General features: G+C 41.6%; 2 protein-coding genes across 8 annotated transcripts in view; one reads left to right on the top strand and one right to left on the bottom strand.

Annotated features, from left to right (window-relative positions):
* Window positions 1-5,661, bottom strand: part of NSMCE1 (NSE1 component of SMC5/6 complex) — a 10,894-nt gene extending 5,233 nt beyond the window's left edge. For 4 of the 6 annotated variants that reach the window (XR_014855022.1, XM_085074208.1, XM_085074203.1 and 1 more), the window contains exons 1-5: window positions 5,166-5,312; window positions 4,188-4,331; window positions 2,146-2,267; window positions 1,254-1,331; window positions 367-513 (exon numbers count right to left, since the gene is read on the bottom strand). Coding sequence is in view for 5 of the 6 variants with exons in the window: in XM_085074208.1 (XP_084930334.1) it covers window positions 367-513; window positions 1,254-1,331; window positions 2,146-2,267; window positions 4,188-4,305 (465 nt within the window). In the remaining variant the exon portion in view is untranslated. The other 2 variants (XM_085074206.1, XM_085074204.1) reach the window with 2 other exon arrangements.
* Window positions 5,438-19,614, top strand: IL4R (interleukin 4 receptor). 2 transcript variants are annotated; one of them, XM_085074193.1, is made up of 10 exons: window positions 5,438-5,586; window positions 8,632-8,745; window positions 12,168-12,309; window positions 13,216-13,367; window positions 14,423-14,577; window positions 15,157-15,313; window positions 15,866-15,965; window positions 16,555-16,624; window positions 16,764-16,840; window positions 16,941-19,614. In XM_085074193.1, exons 2-10 carry the CDS (start codon window positions 8,676-8,678, stop codon window positions 19,063-19,065), a joined length of 3,048 nt encoding a protein of 1,015 aa, XP_084930319.1. In that variant the 5' UTR covers window positions 5,438-5,586; window positions 8,632-8,675; the 3' UTR covers window positions 19,066-19,614. The 2 variants fall into 2 exon arrangements, with proteins under 2 accessions (XP_084930319.1, XP_084930320.1); XM_085074194.1 differs by lacking the exons at window positions 5,438-5,586; window positions 13,216-13,367 and having other exon boundaries at window positions 8,636-8,745.

Below are 19,614 nucleotides of genomic sequence, written 5' to 3'. Positions count from 1 at the left end.
AGAAAATTCTGAATGTAACTAACAGCACTGATCATTCTGAAGTTTTCCTCAGCTCTTGTTCCAGGTTGAAGGATGCTGTGCTGTTGTGTTCAAAGGATGTCTGTGTGTCACTGGGCAGGACTGGACACACAGTCCCACCTAGCTCAGGTACAAGAAACCATATGGTCCTGTACAGACCTACCCAAGGACTTTGTCCTTGTAAGTCTACTTCCTTTTCTGCAAAAATCACTGGAGCAGCAATAAGCACGGGCCCCATAAAACCATTTTTGCCATCATTAATTTAAGAACAGCTCCAGTTTCAGCCTCTACATCTGTAAGAACATGGTAGCTGGACCTATTGAACGATGAACACTTGAAAGTAGTTACCTCAGAGAGCCACTTATCTGCTACAAAAGCTTTCAGCACTTGTTCTGCTTCCTTTTTCTTCATTTTCTTTGTCTTAAGTTGGTCAGCCAAATTTAAAATATCTGTAGATGAGGCAAAGCCATTTTCTGATAAAATTATTAGGTCCATCTACAGGAAGAAACATTACCAAGTATTAGAAACACTGCAATTAGACAGACAGACCTTACAGTAATGTGCTGACGTGCAGTTAATTAGCATCTATATATGTGAGAGATATTACAGTATATGGCTTGAACCAGAACTGTAAAATGAAGCCCAAAAGCTGAAACAATCACTGTCCCCTTGACAGTTTTGATCTTTGCCAAGAAAACATTTCCACAAATAGAAGTGTACATGCTGCCTAAATGAAGCTGTATTCAAGGACCCCATAACACACTCCGTGGTGGCAGATCCGTTTCTTTTTATATACTCTTTGTCAAAGTTATTTTGAGGAAAAGCCTTAATAACCATAAACAAATGTTTATATTCAAATCAGCAAATTCATTTTGTATGTTACTAGCATTAAAAACTACTGTTTATTACTAAACTACTGAAACCAGTGAAAAACTCAGCAATCATGACTGAACACCCTGAAGAAAGTTGTTTGTGTAACTAAAATAAGGCGTGTCGAGTCCCTAGCCCCAAGGAGCCCTTCACTGGTGCTGATTTTGCCTTACCCATAACTGACTGCCAACAGCAAATCATCGCATATATATCTCTGCCCACCGCGCCCATTTGATCTCAGATAAACTGAGGAAAAATGGCAACTACTTCCTCAACCACATCTCCATTAATTTCTATTTTCATTTGTTTTAAGATGATCTCTCCACTAATAATGTGATTTACTAAGTGATAACTGGCATACTTACTGTTTTTCTGAACAATTCTAATTCAATTTCTGTATAGTCAGATGCCATTTTTGTAACTTCAGTTTCTGCCAAATTCACCTACAAAAAAATAAACTGATTTCAACTGTTGTAGTTTTACACCAGAATCTGTAAAAGACCCCCTGAGATAAAGAATACATCATCTTACAATTAACATAAACATTAGTTCTTTGAGGAGCACTCCATGGTATTCAAGTCCTTTCTTTACAACCCCTGATCTTCCGGCCACAAATTCTCCACAGCTGCCTCTGCCCAGGCAAAGCCGTTTAATAGCCCAAGCTCCCAGAACTGACACAGAGTGCTGCAGCAGAGCTGACACATCACATCAGGTCTGGTGCTAGACAGCAGCAGGAACTATTTTATCAGTCACCTTTTTTTCACTGTGAAAAACAGTTGCCTGTGTTTTCTACTCTTATTGCACATGCTACTACTATTAATTATTAGCTCAACTTAACTGGCAAAAGGCAAGGTTAAAAGCAGCAGCTAATGTTAGAATACCTCCTGTATGTTCTTCTGAAATTACTAAATAACCTTCCTTCTCTGACATGCACATTGCAGATCACCTGGGGAAACTTTTTATAGGCCACTTCTCATCAACCCTATCATGTTAGGTTGATTTTTGAGTGGGAGAAAAAGAAAACTAATGTTGGAGGGCTCTCTGCGTTTTCTAGTTCAAAAATCTGTCTGAGGAAAGAAAGTCTCCCGCTGAAAAGGAATCTCATACTTAAGCAATGTTTACGCTATGTAACGCCAACACTGCTGTCATCCTTGCTGCCATGTCCTATTCCCACACCTGGGCTGTGGCAGTTTATCCTCCCACCAGCTCCTACAGCCACTACCAGCCCCACACAAACACAACACAGCAGATACCTACTACAGCATAATGCGCTCTCCCATCATCTTCTGATATTCCTTTCCGGATCTGCATAAACAAAGGCTGCAGGTGGCTGTTAATAGTGCTGATAAAATCATCCAGTTTATCATGTGCATAGTAAACTGAAAATAAATGAGAAAAGCCACATACAGAGAAAAGCCAACTACACATCAGGCAGATCTTTTCATGTCAAACATTTTTTCCCAGGTAAAAGTGCTAAAACTGTGGGGGGCAGAATTCAAACAGGAATTCAAACTGTTCTATTCAGCAGACATATCATTTCCTTGTGCAGTTGCCTCATGGCCTTCAGAGACGCTCAGCTCCTTTAAGATCAGTTGACAGAGTCCAGACACTCTGCCCTGATGTAGGGAACCTATGGCATTAATCCAGCAATTACGGTGACTTGAGCTAAGCTGAACTGAAAACAAAACATGACCATGAAAAAATACTATGCATAATAGAAAAACACACTGACTAGAATTCCTTTGCACACAAGGGATTCCTTGTTTCTGTGTGTTCTGTTTCACAAATTAATGGCATATAAGTGATCAAGTTGCATATCAGAAAATCTAAAATTCTAACGTTTCAGAAACACGACTAGTATCTTGGGTCATGTTCTACAAACCAAGTAAATACTAGCAGCAGTTTTATCATAGACATAATTAAGATGGACTTTGGAGTCGTTCTGTGGAAGCACATGCAACGGCTCTCGCCTGCATAGCACCAGCACAACCCTCATGTTCATCCAAAACAAGATTTTGCCAGTGGCAACATACCTGTTGCCTTCATCAGGGTTTGATTTCAAAAATAGAGCTAAGTAACAGCTCATTATTTTAGATAAACGATTCATATCTCAAAAATACAACCAGTTATCACTAAATTAATCCTGTTCTCAGTCACAGGAGTCCCTTGCTCGCATAACAGCATTGGGCCAAGGTTCCATGCCCAAACCCCATGGCACTATACAGCATATACAGCACAGTGCCAAACAGCACTCACAGGATGCTCCTGCCCAGGAGTTCCTGATCCTGATATACAATATTCCTTTAGTGAACAAAGCCAAAAAGCAGCAAGAACAATAGTAAAGTAAGTACAGTATTTAAGTATTATTTTGCCACCAACTTGGCCCCTGTCAGCAGGAAACACTGCACACAACAGTCCGGGAGCTTTAGTGACAGATCTCAGAAAGGGTAAGAGATGAAAGATAACAGAATATTTTTTTGTACCACAGCTGTAACATTTTAACTGAGATGAGTGGCTGCTCCAGTAGACCTTATGTGGGAAAAAAGGGATAAAAACTCTATAAAAAATGATCAGGGGTTAAAGCAGACCAAAAGTTACACATCACAATTTTAGACCTTCTAAGAAGTAGGTCAAGTTACAGTTCCTGACTTGGGAGACACACAAATAGAGTACTTCGTTCTGAACTTACATCTGTGGATAAGTAAATACAAATTCACAGAAAACCAGAAGAATCCCTGCAGAGTGGGTAGCATGGTGACATGGCACAGGGATGCTCCTAAGCCTGGCAGGAACGCAGCTTCCAGGACTTAGAATGAACAATACAGTGCAGGTGAAGTGGGAAAAAAGCACAGTAATTCACCAGGAAACCTCATCTCATCCTCACTGAAATGTTTCTGCAGCAGTCACTTTTCCCACAAGACCTGAGAGAAATAACTAAAGTGTATTTACTTAAAAGCATTCATTATAATGAAGTACTTCCAGTGTCAAAAATTATTTTTTTAAAACCATTTATATGTTTATATGCATGTATGTTATACATTTATATGTATAACCTATAAACAACAACCCTGATAAAATAAAAAGTACTATATATGAACCTGGCCTGATTAGAAGTTAGTTAACTCATTGCTATGTCATTTTATCTTTCAAGACTGAGAGGGAACATTCTCTCTCTGAGAGGAAACATCATTAGAGTTTTTTAACTTTTTTTAGCTGATGTGTGCCCTTCAGAAATCTAATTATTTGTACGCTGCGCCATGAAAAAAAACCCAGTTCTTTCATCACCAAGACAGACACACCTTTATCGGTTTCACAGCAGTGCTGGTGTAATTTCCTGGCCTCTGATCCTTCTGTTATCCCATTAGACATCAGAACCTGCAAGAAGCGTCGATGAGCATCGGTCATCTGAGCTGCCATCACAGTGTTTCACCAGGCTTCAAGCGCTGCAGAAGGTGTAAGATGGAATTAATGCACATGTTCATGCAAATTAAGAATACACAGTCCAAATGTCCACAAGATTTCAGTTAAACTCTATTACATTGAATGAGGGCAAAAAAAGCAGATCCCCAGGTCGTCCTCAGAATGCAGAGGGCGACCAGTTCTGTGGTTCTGGAAGGGTGCAAAAGATAAAGTCCAACTAGTTTTAGTGATAGAAAAGAACAACGTAGGCATTGTGTTGCTATCACCCAAAATCACGAATAAAACTCTTGAGCACCAATGTAGTATTATGAAGCAGGCTATACTTTCTTGCAGCACTGGACACACAGGGGAATCACTGACTCCTGCTTAACATGCATGGCTGGCTCTCGGTGATACACATACTAAGTCGCTTGAGTCTGCACAGTTAGTCTCAGACGGTCTTCTTGGAGGGCCCTTAGGCACCCCTGGTGGTCACTGAGCCTCTAAACTTTGACGAGGATCTTTACACGGTGTCGTTTTCATCAAAGCCGCACAATCCATTGCTGAACAAACTGGATTGACTCGTTATGAAGGGTGCTTAAGAGAGCTCTCAACGTCCCACTAACCATTACATAACGTTCCATTAACCGTTACCCTCTCCTACGATCTTTACGACACTATCATCCCACAAACCTGGAAATAACAGTGCTGGGTGAGAAACACAACACCGTCTGTGAGTCTATGTCGGATAAAGCTCCTGCTACCCACATAGCCTGATTCGAGCACAGTCAACCAGAGCGGGTGGCTTCGAACTGACAATAATCCTCTACAGGTTTCGAAGAACGCCTGAACTAACTAAAGGCAGCTCAGGAAATTACCTGACCACTGCACCGACCGACTGCCCGCTTCTGGCTGAGCTCCGACCCCCCTGCTTCGCCGCCCGCGCAGCCCCGGGCCAGCCGCAGCCCACGGGGAAAACAGGCCGGGAAACGGGCCGGGAAACGGGCCGGCCCGCGGCCCTGCCGAGACTCACCGGGACTCCCACCACGGTACCACCCCCTCAGAGAGCCGCCGCACCGGCCTGTGCTCCACACCTCAGCGATGGCTGCGCGCGCCGACCGTCATGACTCCGCCCCGGGCCCGCCCCCTAAGCCACTCCCTCCCCAGCGCCGGCCCCGCCCCGGACGGGCGGTGTGCAGGGGCGGATGGCGTCGGGACGGGCTGGGTCCGAGGCAGCGCCGCTTTCGGGGTCGGGATCGCCCCGGTCCGGAGCCCGGCGCGGAGGCCGGACAAGACAAGGTACGTCCGACCGCCCCTCCGTCCCGGCGGCGGGACCAGCTCCTTCTTATTACCTGCCCTTGGCGCGCCTTTTGTGCGGTCTGTGCATTTCTCCGTGCCGGTTCTTGGAAGGGCGGAAGGTCTGTGCTCCCTCCGGAGCTTCGCGGGGTGGAGATCGCGGGGCCGTGCAGTGGCTCTGTCTGGACCCACGGGCAGAAGCGCTTTTCTTTCCTTGAGCTTGTTTGACTTCGGTGCTCCTTTTACAGTATTTTAGACAAAACTGGTAAAATTCTCTGAAGCGTCGTTCCCACCGGACGTGCTGCGCGGTGGGCGCAGCAGCCCCGCGTATCCCGGGCCCGCGTCCCCGGCCGGAGCCGTTCCCGGCCGTGCTCAGCCCGGGGCTCGGGCTGCGCCCCCCCGTGTGCCTGGAGATTCACAGAACTTCGGACCGCTTCTTGCTGAGTGCCCGGAAAGGGGCTCAGTGCGGCGTCAGAGGGAGCGCTTTCTCATCAGAAGGCATTACACTCTACACGGGTTTTCTTTACAAAGTTTGATACAGAATCTGTTGATGAACCTTTGCTTTGCCATTTACCGCTTGTCTCATTTTATCCCGCGTTTAGAGCCAGTGCTTTAAACTAGAAAGAGTAAGACAAGATGTTCCTAAATTTTAAAAAGAGCCGGTTTTAAACAGAGAGTGATGCTTCAGCTGTACAATTGCAGCAACGGTGCATTAAGCAGCCTTGTGTAATATCTGATCTCTGTGGTTTGGGCAGGAATTACTCTGTGCATGTAACAGTTTTGCAGATTATACCTGCAAATGAAATGTGACCATAATTTCCTTAGAAGACCAGACCAAAAGTTAGTACCGTTTTTCTTGATAATAAATGAAATAATTTTAATCACATCATATTTTTGTCAAAAAATAAAAAGGTTAAGTGATCAAAGCATGTAGCTTGTGCCAGTAATCATGTAGATCTGCTTCTAACCCTTACAGATTTCTTTCCTAGTTTTCGGGAAGTCACTTAGGTCTTTACAATTTCCTTCCTCAAATATATCAGGGTTACTAGGTTTGCTGCAATTTTAGTATTGTCTATATGTGTTATACACTTTTTTAAGATTGGTATTTCATTGTCTGGCATAATGAAAAACTTAAGAGGCAACAGGCAAAAGAGCTGTGAACGTTTTAAAATTTTCTCCTATTGCAGTTTCATTAAAGCTCTGGCTTAACTCCATTTTCATCCACATGGGCAGATCCATTCTTCCATAAGAAGATGGTTTTGGTCTGCCGTCTGCTTATTTGGACGCGCTTATGTAGCTCAGGATTTTCTGCCAAAATTTTAAGAGTTCTAAGAGTTTCTTGGAACTCCAGTCATGTGGCAGTATTACCTAACAGTGTAAAGCAAATGCTTCCTCTCTTGAGAATTCCAGGAAAAAAAGAAAAGAAGGATTTTTTTTTTTATGCCGGAGCAGTTGGCTCTCTTTTTTTTGAGCAGCAGCAAAGGCACTTGTGTTCTTTTAAAAAAAAATATCACTATGCTTAGTCACATTTCATCTATTCTCAGAATGTGAAAAACTCAGCTCTTGAGTAATAGTTTTCTCAAGCTCTTATGAGAAATTGTCTTTCGGGTATGTCCTTTATTACTAGATGAGCAATAACTGCCCCAGAGAAGGTCACAGAAGAGTCTCCATTCTGATCTTCTGTTTTCACTAACAGTGTCCTTATCCCTTAACATCTAAGATGGATATTTTCAGACAGACAGGCAGACTCACCTCTGTCAGACACGTGAAACGTGGTTCTGCTGCTGTGGTTGGCTTGGGGCAGAGGGTATTGAACCTCCATCCACAAACGCCTTTAAGTGGTCTCTATTACTTCAGAATCTGACCAAGTTTCTGCAGAACACCCAGCACCACTCACCTGCTGAAGGAGATCTGAGGAATTCTCTTCTCTTTTCTCTTCTCTTCTCTTCTCTTCTCTTCTCTTCTCTTTTTTCTCTTCTCTTCTCTTCTCGTCACACTGAGATGAGGCTTTGAAATAAAAACTAATGTGCTGCCTGGGAGCTCTACAGATGTAAAGGGAACAGCTGAAGCTTGCAGGCATCAAGAACACTGTCCAGACATGGAGGTTAGAAAATTCCAAGAGCAGGAGAGGAAGGGACCAAAGGGCTGTGTGTCAACAATGTGCTGCTGAACAAATTTTATCCCTCTTTATACTGAATGCAAAGCCAAAAGTGTATTAGTTAGCATGACTTCACCTACAAAGTTACCAGAATTTTAAATGCGTCACATCCATTTGTAGTGATATGGAAGCTGGTAGCCATATCTTAGGCAGAACATGGTCTTCCATTAAGTGGCTACATTGGTAAAAACATCTTGGGGACACTTGCTATTTTTAAGTCTGAAATTAATTATTTCATCTGTTCTCAATTTACCTAAATAATTTTGCTATGCTTAGGGACATAAAAGCTGCCTTATTTTCCTTCTCCAAAGTTGTGCTGGTTATATCATGATTAGGTATGTGTTTTGCAACTTCTAATTATTTAATGCTTTAATGAATCTGCATTCTGTTGGAGCAACTCTCAGAATTTAAGAACTCTTAAAATTTAAGAGGGTGATACTCGGATTATCAAGGTATCGGTGATAGAACTTGGGAAAGACATTTTAGTCAGTAGATCAGACACTTCATTCTTAAATTCTTTTAGTTATCTGAGTGGAATCATAGGGCTTTGGTGACAATGTCACTGATTTTAGTCTAGTGCTTACCCTTTTAATTGCTCACATACTAACAACTGTCCTTTTCTAGTAGCTGAAAACAGTAGGTCCACTGCCAATGTCAGTCCCATATCCTCTATAATTAAAATTTTGCGGAAAAGTCTTCTAGCTCATTTGTATTCTCCTTATTCTTATACATGTCTGATTGTTCCATGAGCTAATTGTAGGGGCCAGAGGTGAGAAACAGGTACAGCAGGGGATCTGAATTCTAGCATCTAGCAGAGTGGTAGGAAAAACTACACCTTTACCTTAACTGAGACAGTGATGTAAGCTTATAATAATATTTTCTGTTGGCAGAATTGGAGCACAGCTTTTCCTACTGAACCTGATCAGTGTCAATAATGGCAAGACTCCCAAGTGCTGCACCATATACCCTGTGGATCCTTTTATTTTCATATACAACAAATGAAGGTATGTTTGTCAATATTTTATATTATTATACTGAAGTTTGTATTGACAGCATTTTTCCACAACCACTAGGTAATGCTGTTACCACTAATTTACTACTATAAAATTTGTAACTTCAAATGTCTGAAATATCCATGTGCTAGAATAAATTCTTAGATTTTTTTCTTTACATTGACCTTGTCTATTTGGGCAAGAAAATTTGCAGAAAGGAGAAACAATTTTGGAAAGCCATCTCCTCCTTCCCCACTATCTGATCGGCACGGAACACCTCACTGTGAGCAAGGTCTCAGCACAGCCCAGGGAGATCTGCAGGAAGCTCCACTGTTCCCTGGCTACTGCCATTTGCCCACGGGACCGCAACAGAGCTGTGCTCCAGAGCTGTGCCTGCAGAGCTGCTGTCAGTTTGTGCTCTCCAAAATCTGCAGAGAGACTGAGCTGGAAAACATAGTGGCCTGGATTTGAACAGATTTGGCTGGCCCTGTCTGTGGGACATTACAGCTCTGACTTGGGCCTGCGCAGGGGCAGACAAGGGATGGGATCTCTGGTGTGTCCCTCAGCCTGTTCTTTCAGCCTGCAGATGCGTAGAGTCTGAGCGCTGCTGGTTCCTTAAGGGTTATTTCGTGAAGCTCAGTTGGCAGAGGCTGAATATAAACATGGGGTTTTTTCCTTGCATCCTTTATGATGTTTGATTATAAATACAAATAATATATATATATAGAGTAATGGTTTTCAATAATGCATTTTTATTTTCTGTAAAATGAATCTCACACTTTGCTTTCTATGTTTTTTTAAGCTAGTTCCACAGTAGTCTATAGTTTCTTAGGTCTCATTTTGTTTTTTAAAGCAAACCAAAATAATTAAAAGACAATTTAAAATACCCTGTCTCCAAAATTGCAGATTTATTAGCTAATATCTTATGTACTATGAAATAGTGCAATTTGAATTAATGAGAAGGATCAAGGTTTGCAAGAGCATGTCGGCAGGTTGTCTGATCTAGCTAATCCCACCTTTTCATTTCCATTAATGATCTTCATCAAAGTTTAATTTTATAGTGTTTTGTTTGGCTTTGTTTGCCTAGTTAACTACGAGTTTTAAGTTTCTTCAGCATCGTGTACTATTTGAGGATTAAAAAAGGAATTCAGTATTTCAGTTCCCTTTTTTAACTACATGAACTCAAAACAGACCCTGTATTGCATATAGTTTCAAAAGGAAATTCTCGAATATTGGAGTTTTTAAAAAAAATGTGGTGTACCAGAGATGGAAAAGTGAGGAGGTGACAGCAAAAGAGCAGAGAATGTAATTTAGAGTTCTGAAAGGACATGAAAGCACTGAATGGTAAGATAAAGTAAAACTGTTAGTCATCATGGCTTAACACTGCAGGAAGATCTTCATTTAACTGAAGTATTCTTGAAAGTCTAAGATGATTAACACACTGAAAAACAATGTCACTCATCCTTAAGAGCCGTAAAGTGATAGTACTTCTGTTAAAAGTACATTTAAAAGTGAGAAAAGATAACTAGCAATAAAATTCCAAATGGCAACCAAATATAAACAACATCAACAGGATAATGATTATTTTCAAGTAAAAAGCAGTGTGACTGTTAAAATGTTGCAGAAGTTTGACTTGCTGCTTTTTTGGTGAGTTTTGAAGCATTGGGTACCATGCAGAAAAAAAAGGAACCAAACATGGTACTGCCATCCAGAAAGGACATTACAGCAATAGTTCTTATCTGCAAGATAAATATGTAGCCTTAGTAACTAAACCAAAACTTTTTCTAAGTATTTGAACACTAATGAAACCATGAATTGCAGTCAGTTCTAGGTTTATAAGCAGTCAATATACAAGAGAACTTAGAATCAAAATTTTATGGATCCCATTGTGTTATGTATCATGTCCACTAGAAGGTATCTAACCGTCACATTTTACGTTTGCAGATCCTGTACTGTACCAGAGTATGCAGAAGTTGGATCATAGTAAATTACACAAGTGAACAACAGAAAAATAGAAATGTAGGGAAGATAAAATGAAATCAGATACTTTCAGCAAAAAAAGCTTGGGAGGAGTAATCTGAAATTTAGATACCCGTTGGAAGGAATAAGCCTATGAAGCAGAAGTAACTGAAGGACAATGACCTTTCAGGATGTGAATTGCTGGCTACTGAATCTTGAATTTGCAATGTAAATAACAAGCATGGAGAGTTAGTGAAGTACTGGGCCATGTACACAAAATTTGTTATTGTATAAGTGCCACAGAAAACCTTCTTGCAGAATCCCTTTGGAAATTCTCAGAAAAAATTAATCAAAAAAACAGTCAAAGCTATTTTAATTTTTTTACAGCAAATTGACAGGTAAAGCAGGAATTTTTATTTATACAGCTTGTACAAGAAAAGGGCAATGCTGTTACTATTTACCTGTAAAAGAGAAGTCAAACATCAGAAAAGGCACATAATTGTCTTGGATTATAGAAGTATTAGCTATTTCTGACTCCTTCACTGACAAATTATCACATTCCAGGGTCCAGTACCAGGGTTGGCACACTGTTAGTCCACATAACAGCATGACCTTACTGTCATGTAGCTTCTCCAGTTTGGTGTATCATTCATGTGGAGCACGTTGAAATAACAGAAAGTGAGGCTGGAGGGGTACTGAGGGTTGTGTATTCTATTTCTGCTTCCAGTTCTAATAAAGATATTTTGACCATTATTTTCTATTTTTTGCTTAAATACTGCCAGTGAAAATAGTTATAATTTGAACACTGGTAGTGCAAAGACTCTGGGCTTTTGTGTACCTCCTCAGTGCCTGGCTCAGTGTAACTCTTAATCTCTCCTGGGCCTTGAGTGCTCTCATGACAATAACAAGTAGAAGACAGAACAGGAAGTACTGAGTGAAATGAAGTAATGGTATGTTCTAGAAGAAAGACTGGCTCAGGAAGATCTAGGCACTAGGGAGCTGCTCTGGGGAGGCAGAAGGTGTGCATTTGGGAAGCTTAGAACCATTGTGGGTAAAACATGAGTCATGAGTCTAAGCAGTTATCCTGGTCTGACTGTTAATTATCTGCATTTTGGGTTTTGAACCTTTTGTATTTAACAGGTGGGATGCTGTTTTGCAATTTAATGTTGAAGTGTTTTAAACAGAGCTATTGGAATCGGATTTGCCGTTATTGGAAGTCTGTGTTGGCTGAGATGTGCCTTTCTATTTCAGTATTACTACTGCAGACTCTTCCTCTCTAAGACCATAGACATGGTCTCCAGAAAGCTGGAGACGGTCTGAGTGCTCTCTTTCCACTTACCCAGGCGCAAAAAATAACAATGTTTTCACTTAATTTGTAGGGGTTTGGCAGCTCTGTTTAGATGGACAATGTTTCTGCTTAGTCCAGTATAGTCTTCTGATTCTCTTTCTTCTCATTGTGTGCTGCTTTTCCCTAGTTATGACTGCAGGACACATACAAGAATTTGCATGCTCCACTGACTATGACAAAGAGCTGGTTTGTCACTGGAAGGTGCCTGCACAAACTAATTGCTCCAAAGAGTTCCTGCTGTGCTACAGCAAGGAAATGTCTTCTGTGTCGTAAGTGTTTAATAAGATGTTACAGTGCCCCTGTTAGAGCTTCGTATATCCTGTAGCCACTATTGGCTTGAATTCTCTCCCTCTTCCATGGGTGTCTGGGACAAAATGTAATTCAGATTATTCCTTTTAAAGTAAAATTGATTGTTTGCTCTTAAGTAAAAAGGGGTTTCTACAATTATCAGCACTCTGTTCATGGTGTACTCTTCTGTAGAGCTTTCTGACTCTTAGTACAGAGAATGGATCAAGTCCTACTACCAGGAGTTGTAGGGCTCTTATAAGTTGTCAAGATCCTAACTTCATGCAAAATTTTACCTTCTTCTTGAGAAATCTTATGTGATTCACCAGTCTGTAACCTGTGTGAAAGATACTCTCTGCTGGAGCCCAGGTTATTGTCTCTGCATACAGTCTAACTCCATGTTCAGGCACAGACTGTTGTCCCTATTCTGAGCGGGGCCAGTAATCATCTCTTAAAAAGGAAGGTGCATCTGGGTTCTCCTGTTCCTCTCTGGATGATTTCACCACACAGACATTCAAATAATTACTCATTCAAATCGTTGCTCATACACTGCAGTAAGCCTGTTCCTATACTAACAAGCTGTTCATATGTTCCTTTAGAGGCTGAAGTGTAACAAAGAGTGTTATTTAGGATCAATCTTTAGCCTTCCTGTCAAGTTTTTAATTTGTGCTATACAGATATTCAGGGGGTGTCTGAGGAGGGTGGGTTGTTTGGGGATCTCAAATTTGATTTAGAAACTTTTCTGGGAACTGACTTGTTTGTCTCAGTTTATTTAGATTAGCTCTACATGCTGGGAAACTTGATTTCACTTTTTCAAGGAATAGCGTGTCACATTCTCTTAAACATCACATAATTTTTTGACATAACATTTTTGAAAACATGTTTTTCAGAAACATATGTGTTCCTGAGAATGAAAAAAACAGTTTAAGGTGCACTTGCACAATATATCCAGATTATTTTGTATCAAGCCTCACATATATTCTAGCCCTACAATTCAATGGGACTGATATGTGGAATTACAATGTTACACCAGCCCTTGTTGGTAAGAATTTGTTTACTTTGTCACTGGGACGTCTGGTTTCAAGCTTTGCAATACTAGCAAACTTCTCATTCGTGTCACCAAAAAAACCAGTTTTTGTTTATCAGAGGTGGAAAGTGTCACGGTAGCTTAAATGCAAAATCCATTTGTCTTAGAGACCTGACTCTGGATTAGATTCTTAGGGAATGAGTATAAGTAAGGGGGAAAGCAGAGTTCCTCTAGCTGTACCATCTCAGCTGCAAGCCAGCAGGAGCTTGGGGGCTTAGATTAGTGCATTTTACTTGTGGCTTAAAGGATGAAGAGGACTCATGCTACTTTCAGTTTCTAGAAGGCAGCTAAGCTATCCCTACTGAAATTCCTCCCATTCCTGTCCCTGTCATACTCTGATTTTTCATGCTAGTTGAATCATGCTACATGAGCAGAAGGTTTTTTACAGTAATTGCTGTTGCATTTTAACAGCCAGTGATAAAAGGTTAAAGAGACTGCTCTTTCACACAACCGAGTGTAGATGCAGTTCATGTCTGCTTAGGCCCCCAGTTTGGTCAGAACAATGTGCTTGTTGGTAACACCTGTCATCTTAAATACTCAGAGAAATCATTTGCATACCTTAGGCAGGCCAAGGAGCTGGCTCTCTTCAAAACATTTGATTGATGCTGTTGCTTATCTGCCCAATAAGCGTAAACCTGCATCGATTTCCAAGAGACAGGGAGCCAAGACAGCTTGGCTGTGACATTGGAGCTCTGTGCCTACCCTGCCATACAGCTTCTACTGTCAGGGCACAGGTTATTCCTGTTTTTCCAGGCTGAAAGCTGCATCCAGTGCCCCAAAAGGCCTTGTTTGCAGTTTGTGCAGCCAGCTTGAAGAATCAGTGCTAGTTAATAAATACTCTGAAGTTGCTGTGGTTTGGCCTCTCCATCCTTGTGCTACAGCATAGTGAAAAGGGCTAGGTATGTTGACTATGATGATATTCTGGTGTCTGGTGAATGCTTCTCTCTCTGCTTCTCTATCAGTGCTTTCCCATTATCTTGTTCTCCTTAACTGTATTTTTTGACATACAGTTAAGCCGAGGGCCCCCAAAAATCTTGCCATTGAGAAAGCTGAAAATGGTAACTTCAATCTGAGCTGGGAAGAGGGCTACTCTCCTTCGTCCATGCTTTTTGGACAGCCAGTCGTCTATGAAGTGAAATACTGGAGGAAGCAGCGCCCTACAGAGGTAAGAGACAGCCAGTCTCTTAATTTTCTATCTCTGAAGCTTTCGGGTTTAAAAAGTCCCCTAAAAAGTCACTTCATGAATAATAGTGTAAGGGCCAGCAAGAGCAAGTCCCACAGTATTCCTGATTGTATGCTTGCCACAGGTCACCTTGCCCCCACAATGGTTCAGCTAGATGTCAAAGGATTGAAACTCTTCTGACTGCCACCCCAAAATGGTCTGCCGCTTGCAATAGACAGGGCTAAGAATGAAAATGTAATGCTTCTGTTCCATGAACTTCATTTTTGCCTTAGACATCAGGAAGCTAGATGCTGGTGGCTCTGTGGGGCAGGTGAGGCATTTCAGATACCCTTCTGAATAATCCAGCATTCCTGGGCTGGGCTTCTTCTGATAGAAGAAGAACATGCATATTGCCATGTAACAAATACCGCCTGCTAATGACATGAACTGTAGTATTGTACACATTCATTTGTTCATTTCTGAAAAATCACTGAAACACATAAAACTATTGGTATTTAGTTGCTGTCACTAACCCTTCACCTTATGAAGAAGTCAAAGTGAACTTTCTCACTTTCTTTTCAGGCTTTTGTAAAAGCAATTAACTACCAGGCCAAAAGCTTTGAGATTACTGCAAGCTCCTTGAAGAGAGGCTATGATTATGTTGCAAGTCTCAGGTGTAACTACACAGACTACCCAGCCTTCTGGAGTGAATGGAGTGAAGAAGTTGAATTTCACAATGGTAATGGTGTCAGAAATAGCAGCTTGGTAAAAGGATGGTATGGTCCTATATACTCTGCTGCCCACTTGGAGGAGATTGATGGACTCACCACCTTCATAATTTTGAATGGAATGTGAATACATCTGTAAAGGCTTCCAAAGACACTAAATATAAACAGGCAACTCCTTGGGAAACTAAGAGAAGACCAAGGGAGGTTGGATTGCTTAGCCTTGTGAAAAAAAGGCTGAAATTGACATGTTTCTTGATAATGCCATTTTAAGGATTGTATGATAGGCTTTGTCCCTGAGAGCTGACAATGGCCTCACATTACATGCTGGCTCTCCCAGCTCCTTACATGCCCAGGAGCTGACCACAGTACCTGTGCCTGGTGGTCTCTGACACACCGCACACCATCGCTATTGGCAACTGTTGGGGTCTGTTTATGTGCTGGAGGCTTTATTTTACATCCTCTAAAGGAATGTTTTTTCAAGTTGCAGAAGAGCAGTAATGAATTTGGCATGGCCAAATTCGTGTATTTAGATGCACATTCACATGTAAATATTTGTTTAACAGATTACCAGGTGACAGCTGATGACATTCTGCAGATGGCTGTGCCCACATCCTGCATACTGATTGTGGCAGGATCTGTCATTTGTTACTTCTGTTTTACCAAGTAGGTATCATATTTGTTACAGAGTTTATAGAGTAACCGTTTCTATGGCTATCGGTATTGCTATTGATTAGCTAAATGTCTGTTAGTACGGAAATCTTATGTTCTGGGTTTTCTCAGCACCTTTATCTAGCTGTCTGTGAGCACAGATTTTATAAACACAAGTCAGTTGCACTCTGTAATTTTCTGAATAGTCTTTATTAATCTTACTAAAATAGGTTTTTTATAGTAGGGGTTTGTCAGTTTTGGACCCTGGTCTTTGCTGGAGTTCAAGTAATGATGGTTAAATATCTTTATTTCTCTTAAATTTTTTTTAAATGGTAATGTGAAATTGAGTTCCTCTCTGTTTCACACATCATTGTAAACAAGATTAAAAGAACAGGTGACTGTCATTGTGCAGAGCAGTCACATACCAAACATATAAACATCTTTGCACTGGTTTAATGAAAAGCAAGAGATGCACCAAATGAGCACTTTCTGTGAGCACCAAATGAGCAGATGCTTAAGAGGGAGAGGACAACAGAAGAGAGAAATGTACACCAGTTAAGCCCAAGTGCAGTCAAAACAAACAATTTTTATTCTTCCATTGCAGAGTGAAGAAAGAATGGTGGGATCAAATCCCAAATCCAGCAAAGAGCCATTTGGTTGTAAAAAATGTTAAGGTAATTTAAAAACTTTGCAAAAAATACCTTTTCCTGATCATCAGAAGTAGAATATGTAATAAATTCTATTATCTGTTTAGTGCAGGATATACAAAATACAATTCATATGTGTCCTAAATCTCATTTGTTTCTTTATTAGTTTTCAGTTTTGTCCTACTTTGATGAAATTAGGTTCCCTTTCCATGACTTAAAGCAGAGTCATATGGAACAACAAATGTAAGTAAGATTTAAAAAAACAACCCTCTGCTTTACAACCTTAACTTGTTTCCTGTAACATAAACATTAACTGTCCTTTCCTTTTGACTTCCAAAAACAGAAGTTGCAAGAACTGTCTGGCTCAAAGGTTGTCAATCCAAAACTTCAAGGGAAAAGATAACATCAGAAATGTTGAGAAATCTTGCAGTTGCCACAGCAAGCCTGGAGAGTGTTTGCCAAAAGGCAGCAGTGCAGTTTTAACCCCTGATACAATTCCAGTTGAAGAGTCTATAGAAATCTGTGAATGTTTAACAGACAGTGAAACTGAGAGCCAGGAAGGAACTGGCAACCAGATCACCATGTTTGAACCTTGTGAGAGCAGCAACAGTGCTTTCAGAGAGCACCCTGAACACAATGAGTTACTAGCGACCATGTTTGATGCACTCCTGGCAGATGAAAATAACATGCAAGACAGTAAAGGCCCAAACACCCTCACAGGTGAGGGGAAGACCTCTGAGAATGTTGGGTCAGAAAATCCATTGCAGAGAAATCCAAAAGAAAGTGCAGCTCAGAGTCAGCAACCATGTGATATTTCTCCTATAGCTTCCCTTTTCACCAAAGCCTTTCAAGATGACTACAATTGTAGTACAGCCAGCAAAGAGTCAGAACTGTCAGGAGAATCCTTTGAATCTGGCTATCGGAGCTCCAGCATAAATTCTTCTTCTCTGGATGCAAGACATCTTCAACAAATGGTTCATCAAAGCCTTTTTCTATGTAGTTCTGAAAGTGAGCTTGACTCTTGTGTCCTGATCCAGGAATCTGCAAATAAATCATTGTTTGGGACCAAAACAGACAGAATAAACAACCCTGCAGACAAGAATTTTGATACCCTTCTGTCTGCCTCCATGGGGTTGTGCGGTTCTGCCTACAAGAGCTGTGACGCCCTTTTGTCTCCATCCCTGGAGTCCCGTGGCTCTGCCTACAGGAGCTTTAATGTGCTTGTGTCTGCATGCAAAGAACCAAGCAGCTCTGCATACAAGAGCTTCAATGCCCTCATGTCTCAGTCGATGGCTAACAGTAGCCTGACTCTTTGCTTTGAAAGCACGCATTCCTCACCACCTTTGAAACAGTTGTCAGAGACGCCAGAACGCAGCTGCAGAGATCAAATTACTCAGCCTGCTAGCAATCAGACATGTTATAACAACTACAGATCTCCCTGCACTGAGCTTGATTTTCTAAACACTTGTTCAGAGCATACTGATTTTCTGTCTTTCTCCACACATGTAAATGAAGGTGCTTTAGCTCTTCTATCAGAGGAGGAAATACATAAGCAAGTAATATATCAAAATGTTCAAATGAAATCCAGAGTAGGTTCTTGCCCCATTGCACCTCAGCCATCTGCTTATCAGCCTTTTGGTAGTGCAGGTGAGTCTAACAGTCTGTACTGTGACAGTGACAATGAGGTTATCTCTCAGCCACTGCATGAATCCTTCATGAGTCTGCGCAGCAGCTTGAGTGAAGCACCTCCAGATACTGCAATCTATGAACCTGGCCTGAGGATAAAGGACAGTGTGCATTTGACTCTTCAGGGTTCTGACTGCAGCACTGTCCCAGGTTTGCCATCGAGTGAGAATGACACACAGAATAGAGATGGCAGTCCTTGGATCAACAGCTCTAGTGAGCTGTCTGGTGATAGCAACGATGAAAATACTGGCAGAGATGAACAGCTGTTGCATTTGTTAGAGATCAAATGTCAATATTTAAACAGCAGAGAAAGAGCTACAAAGGGGACAGAATGGAAAAGCTTTAACCCTACTGGTAAAGTAATGCAAGAGGGCAGTGATAACAGGCTAAATACTGACTTTCACTGCCACTCACACAACCTCTTGAGGGAGCTTGGAGGTGCTGGGGGAAGTGAAGAGGTGCTGAAGCATGCAGAAGGGAGGGGGTGTGGCTCAGCAGCCAGCTTACCAGCATCACTGGACAGTATTGGGCTAAACTTAGACAGAGAAGCTGCAGAGCCTCTGGAGCTCCATGTCTCAGACAAAGTGTTACCTTGTCATCTTGTCCATAATTCCTGTCCTTCTGATTCTCACACCATTCATGGTGAGGACTCCAGACTGGCACTTGCTGTTAAAAAAAGCGCAATAGAACCATTAAGGAAAAACAGCAGAAAGAATGGGAAAAAAATGAAACTTGTGCAAGCCCTTGCCCAAGAGGACAACTGCTATATGGAGGTAGCCTAGCTACATTTGCCAAGACTGAATTAGTCTTTGGAAATAAACTGTATGGCAAGTTGAATTGTTGCTTGTTATTTCAATCTTGACTGAAGTGAGAGCTGCTATAGGTCACCCGTGATTCAGTGGGTTGTAGCACTCATGCCTGCCTGGGACTGACAGCTGGGACATGATGCAGGACCCTGGGACAGTTAACACCGAGGAGTGGCAGCCACAGCTCTACAGGTTCAAAGTCAGAGCTGGTGTCTCCAGCTAAGAGCAATCTCTAAAAGGGAGAGAGCCAGAAGCAGCAGTTCTTAGTACAGCTCCTGTGGTTATCGCCCTGGCTGTGTGTTGCTTGGGAAGCACACAAAGGTGATGTGGAACATGCTGACACACCTGAAAGTGGGACACAGATGCAGGTCAAGGGGGAGGTGATTGACTTACCACACAGCTTCCATAACTTACTTCTTTTGTAGTGGGAGATGTTGTCCTGTGTGCTTAGCTCTGGCATGGGGTGTATGTTTCTCTATCTGCTCAATCAGGACCTGAAATAAAGATTACCATCATTTGCACTTA

Source organism: Lichenostomus cassidix, chromosome 14 (assembly GCF_008360975.1).
Source record: "Lichenostomus cassidix isolate B80296 chromosome 14, HeHo_3.0, whole genome shotgun sequence".
NCBI lineage: Eukaryota > Metazoa > Chordata > Aves > Passeriformes > Meliphagidae > Lichenostomus > Lichenostomus cassidix.
This window is presented reverse-complemented; position numbering and strand designations above follow the sequence as displayed.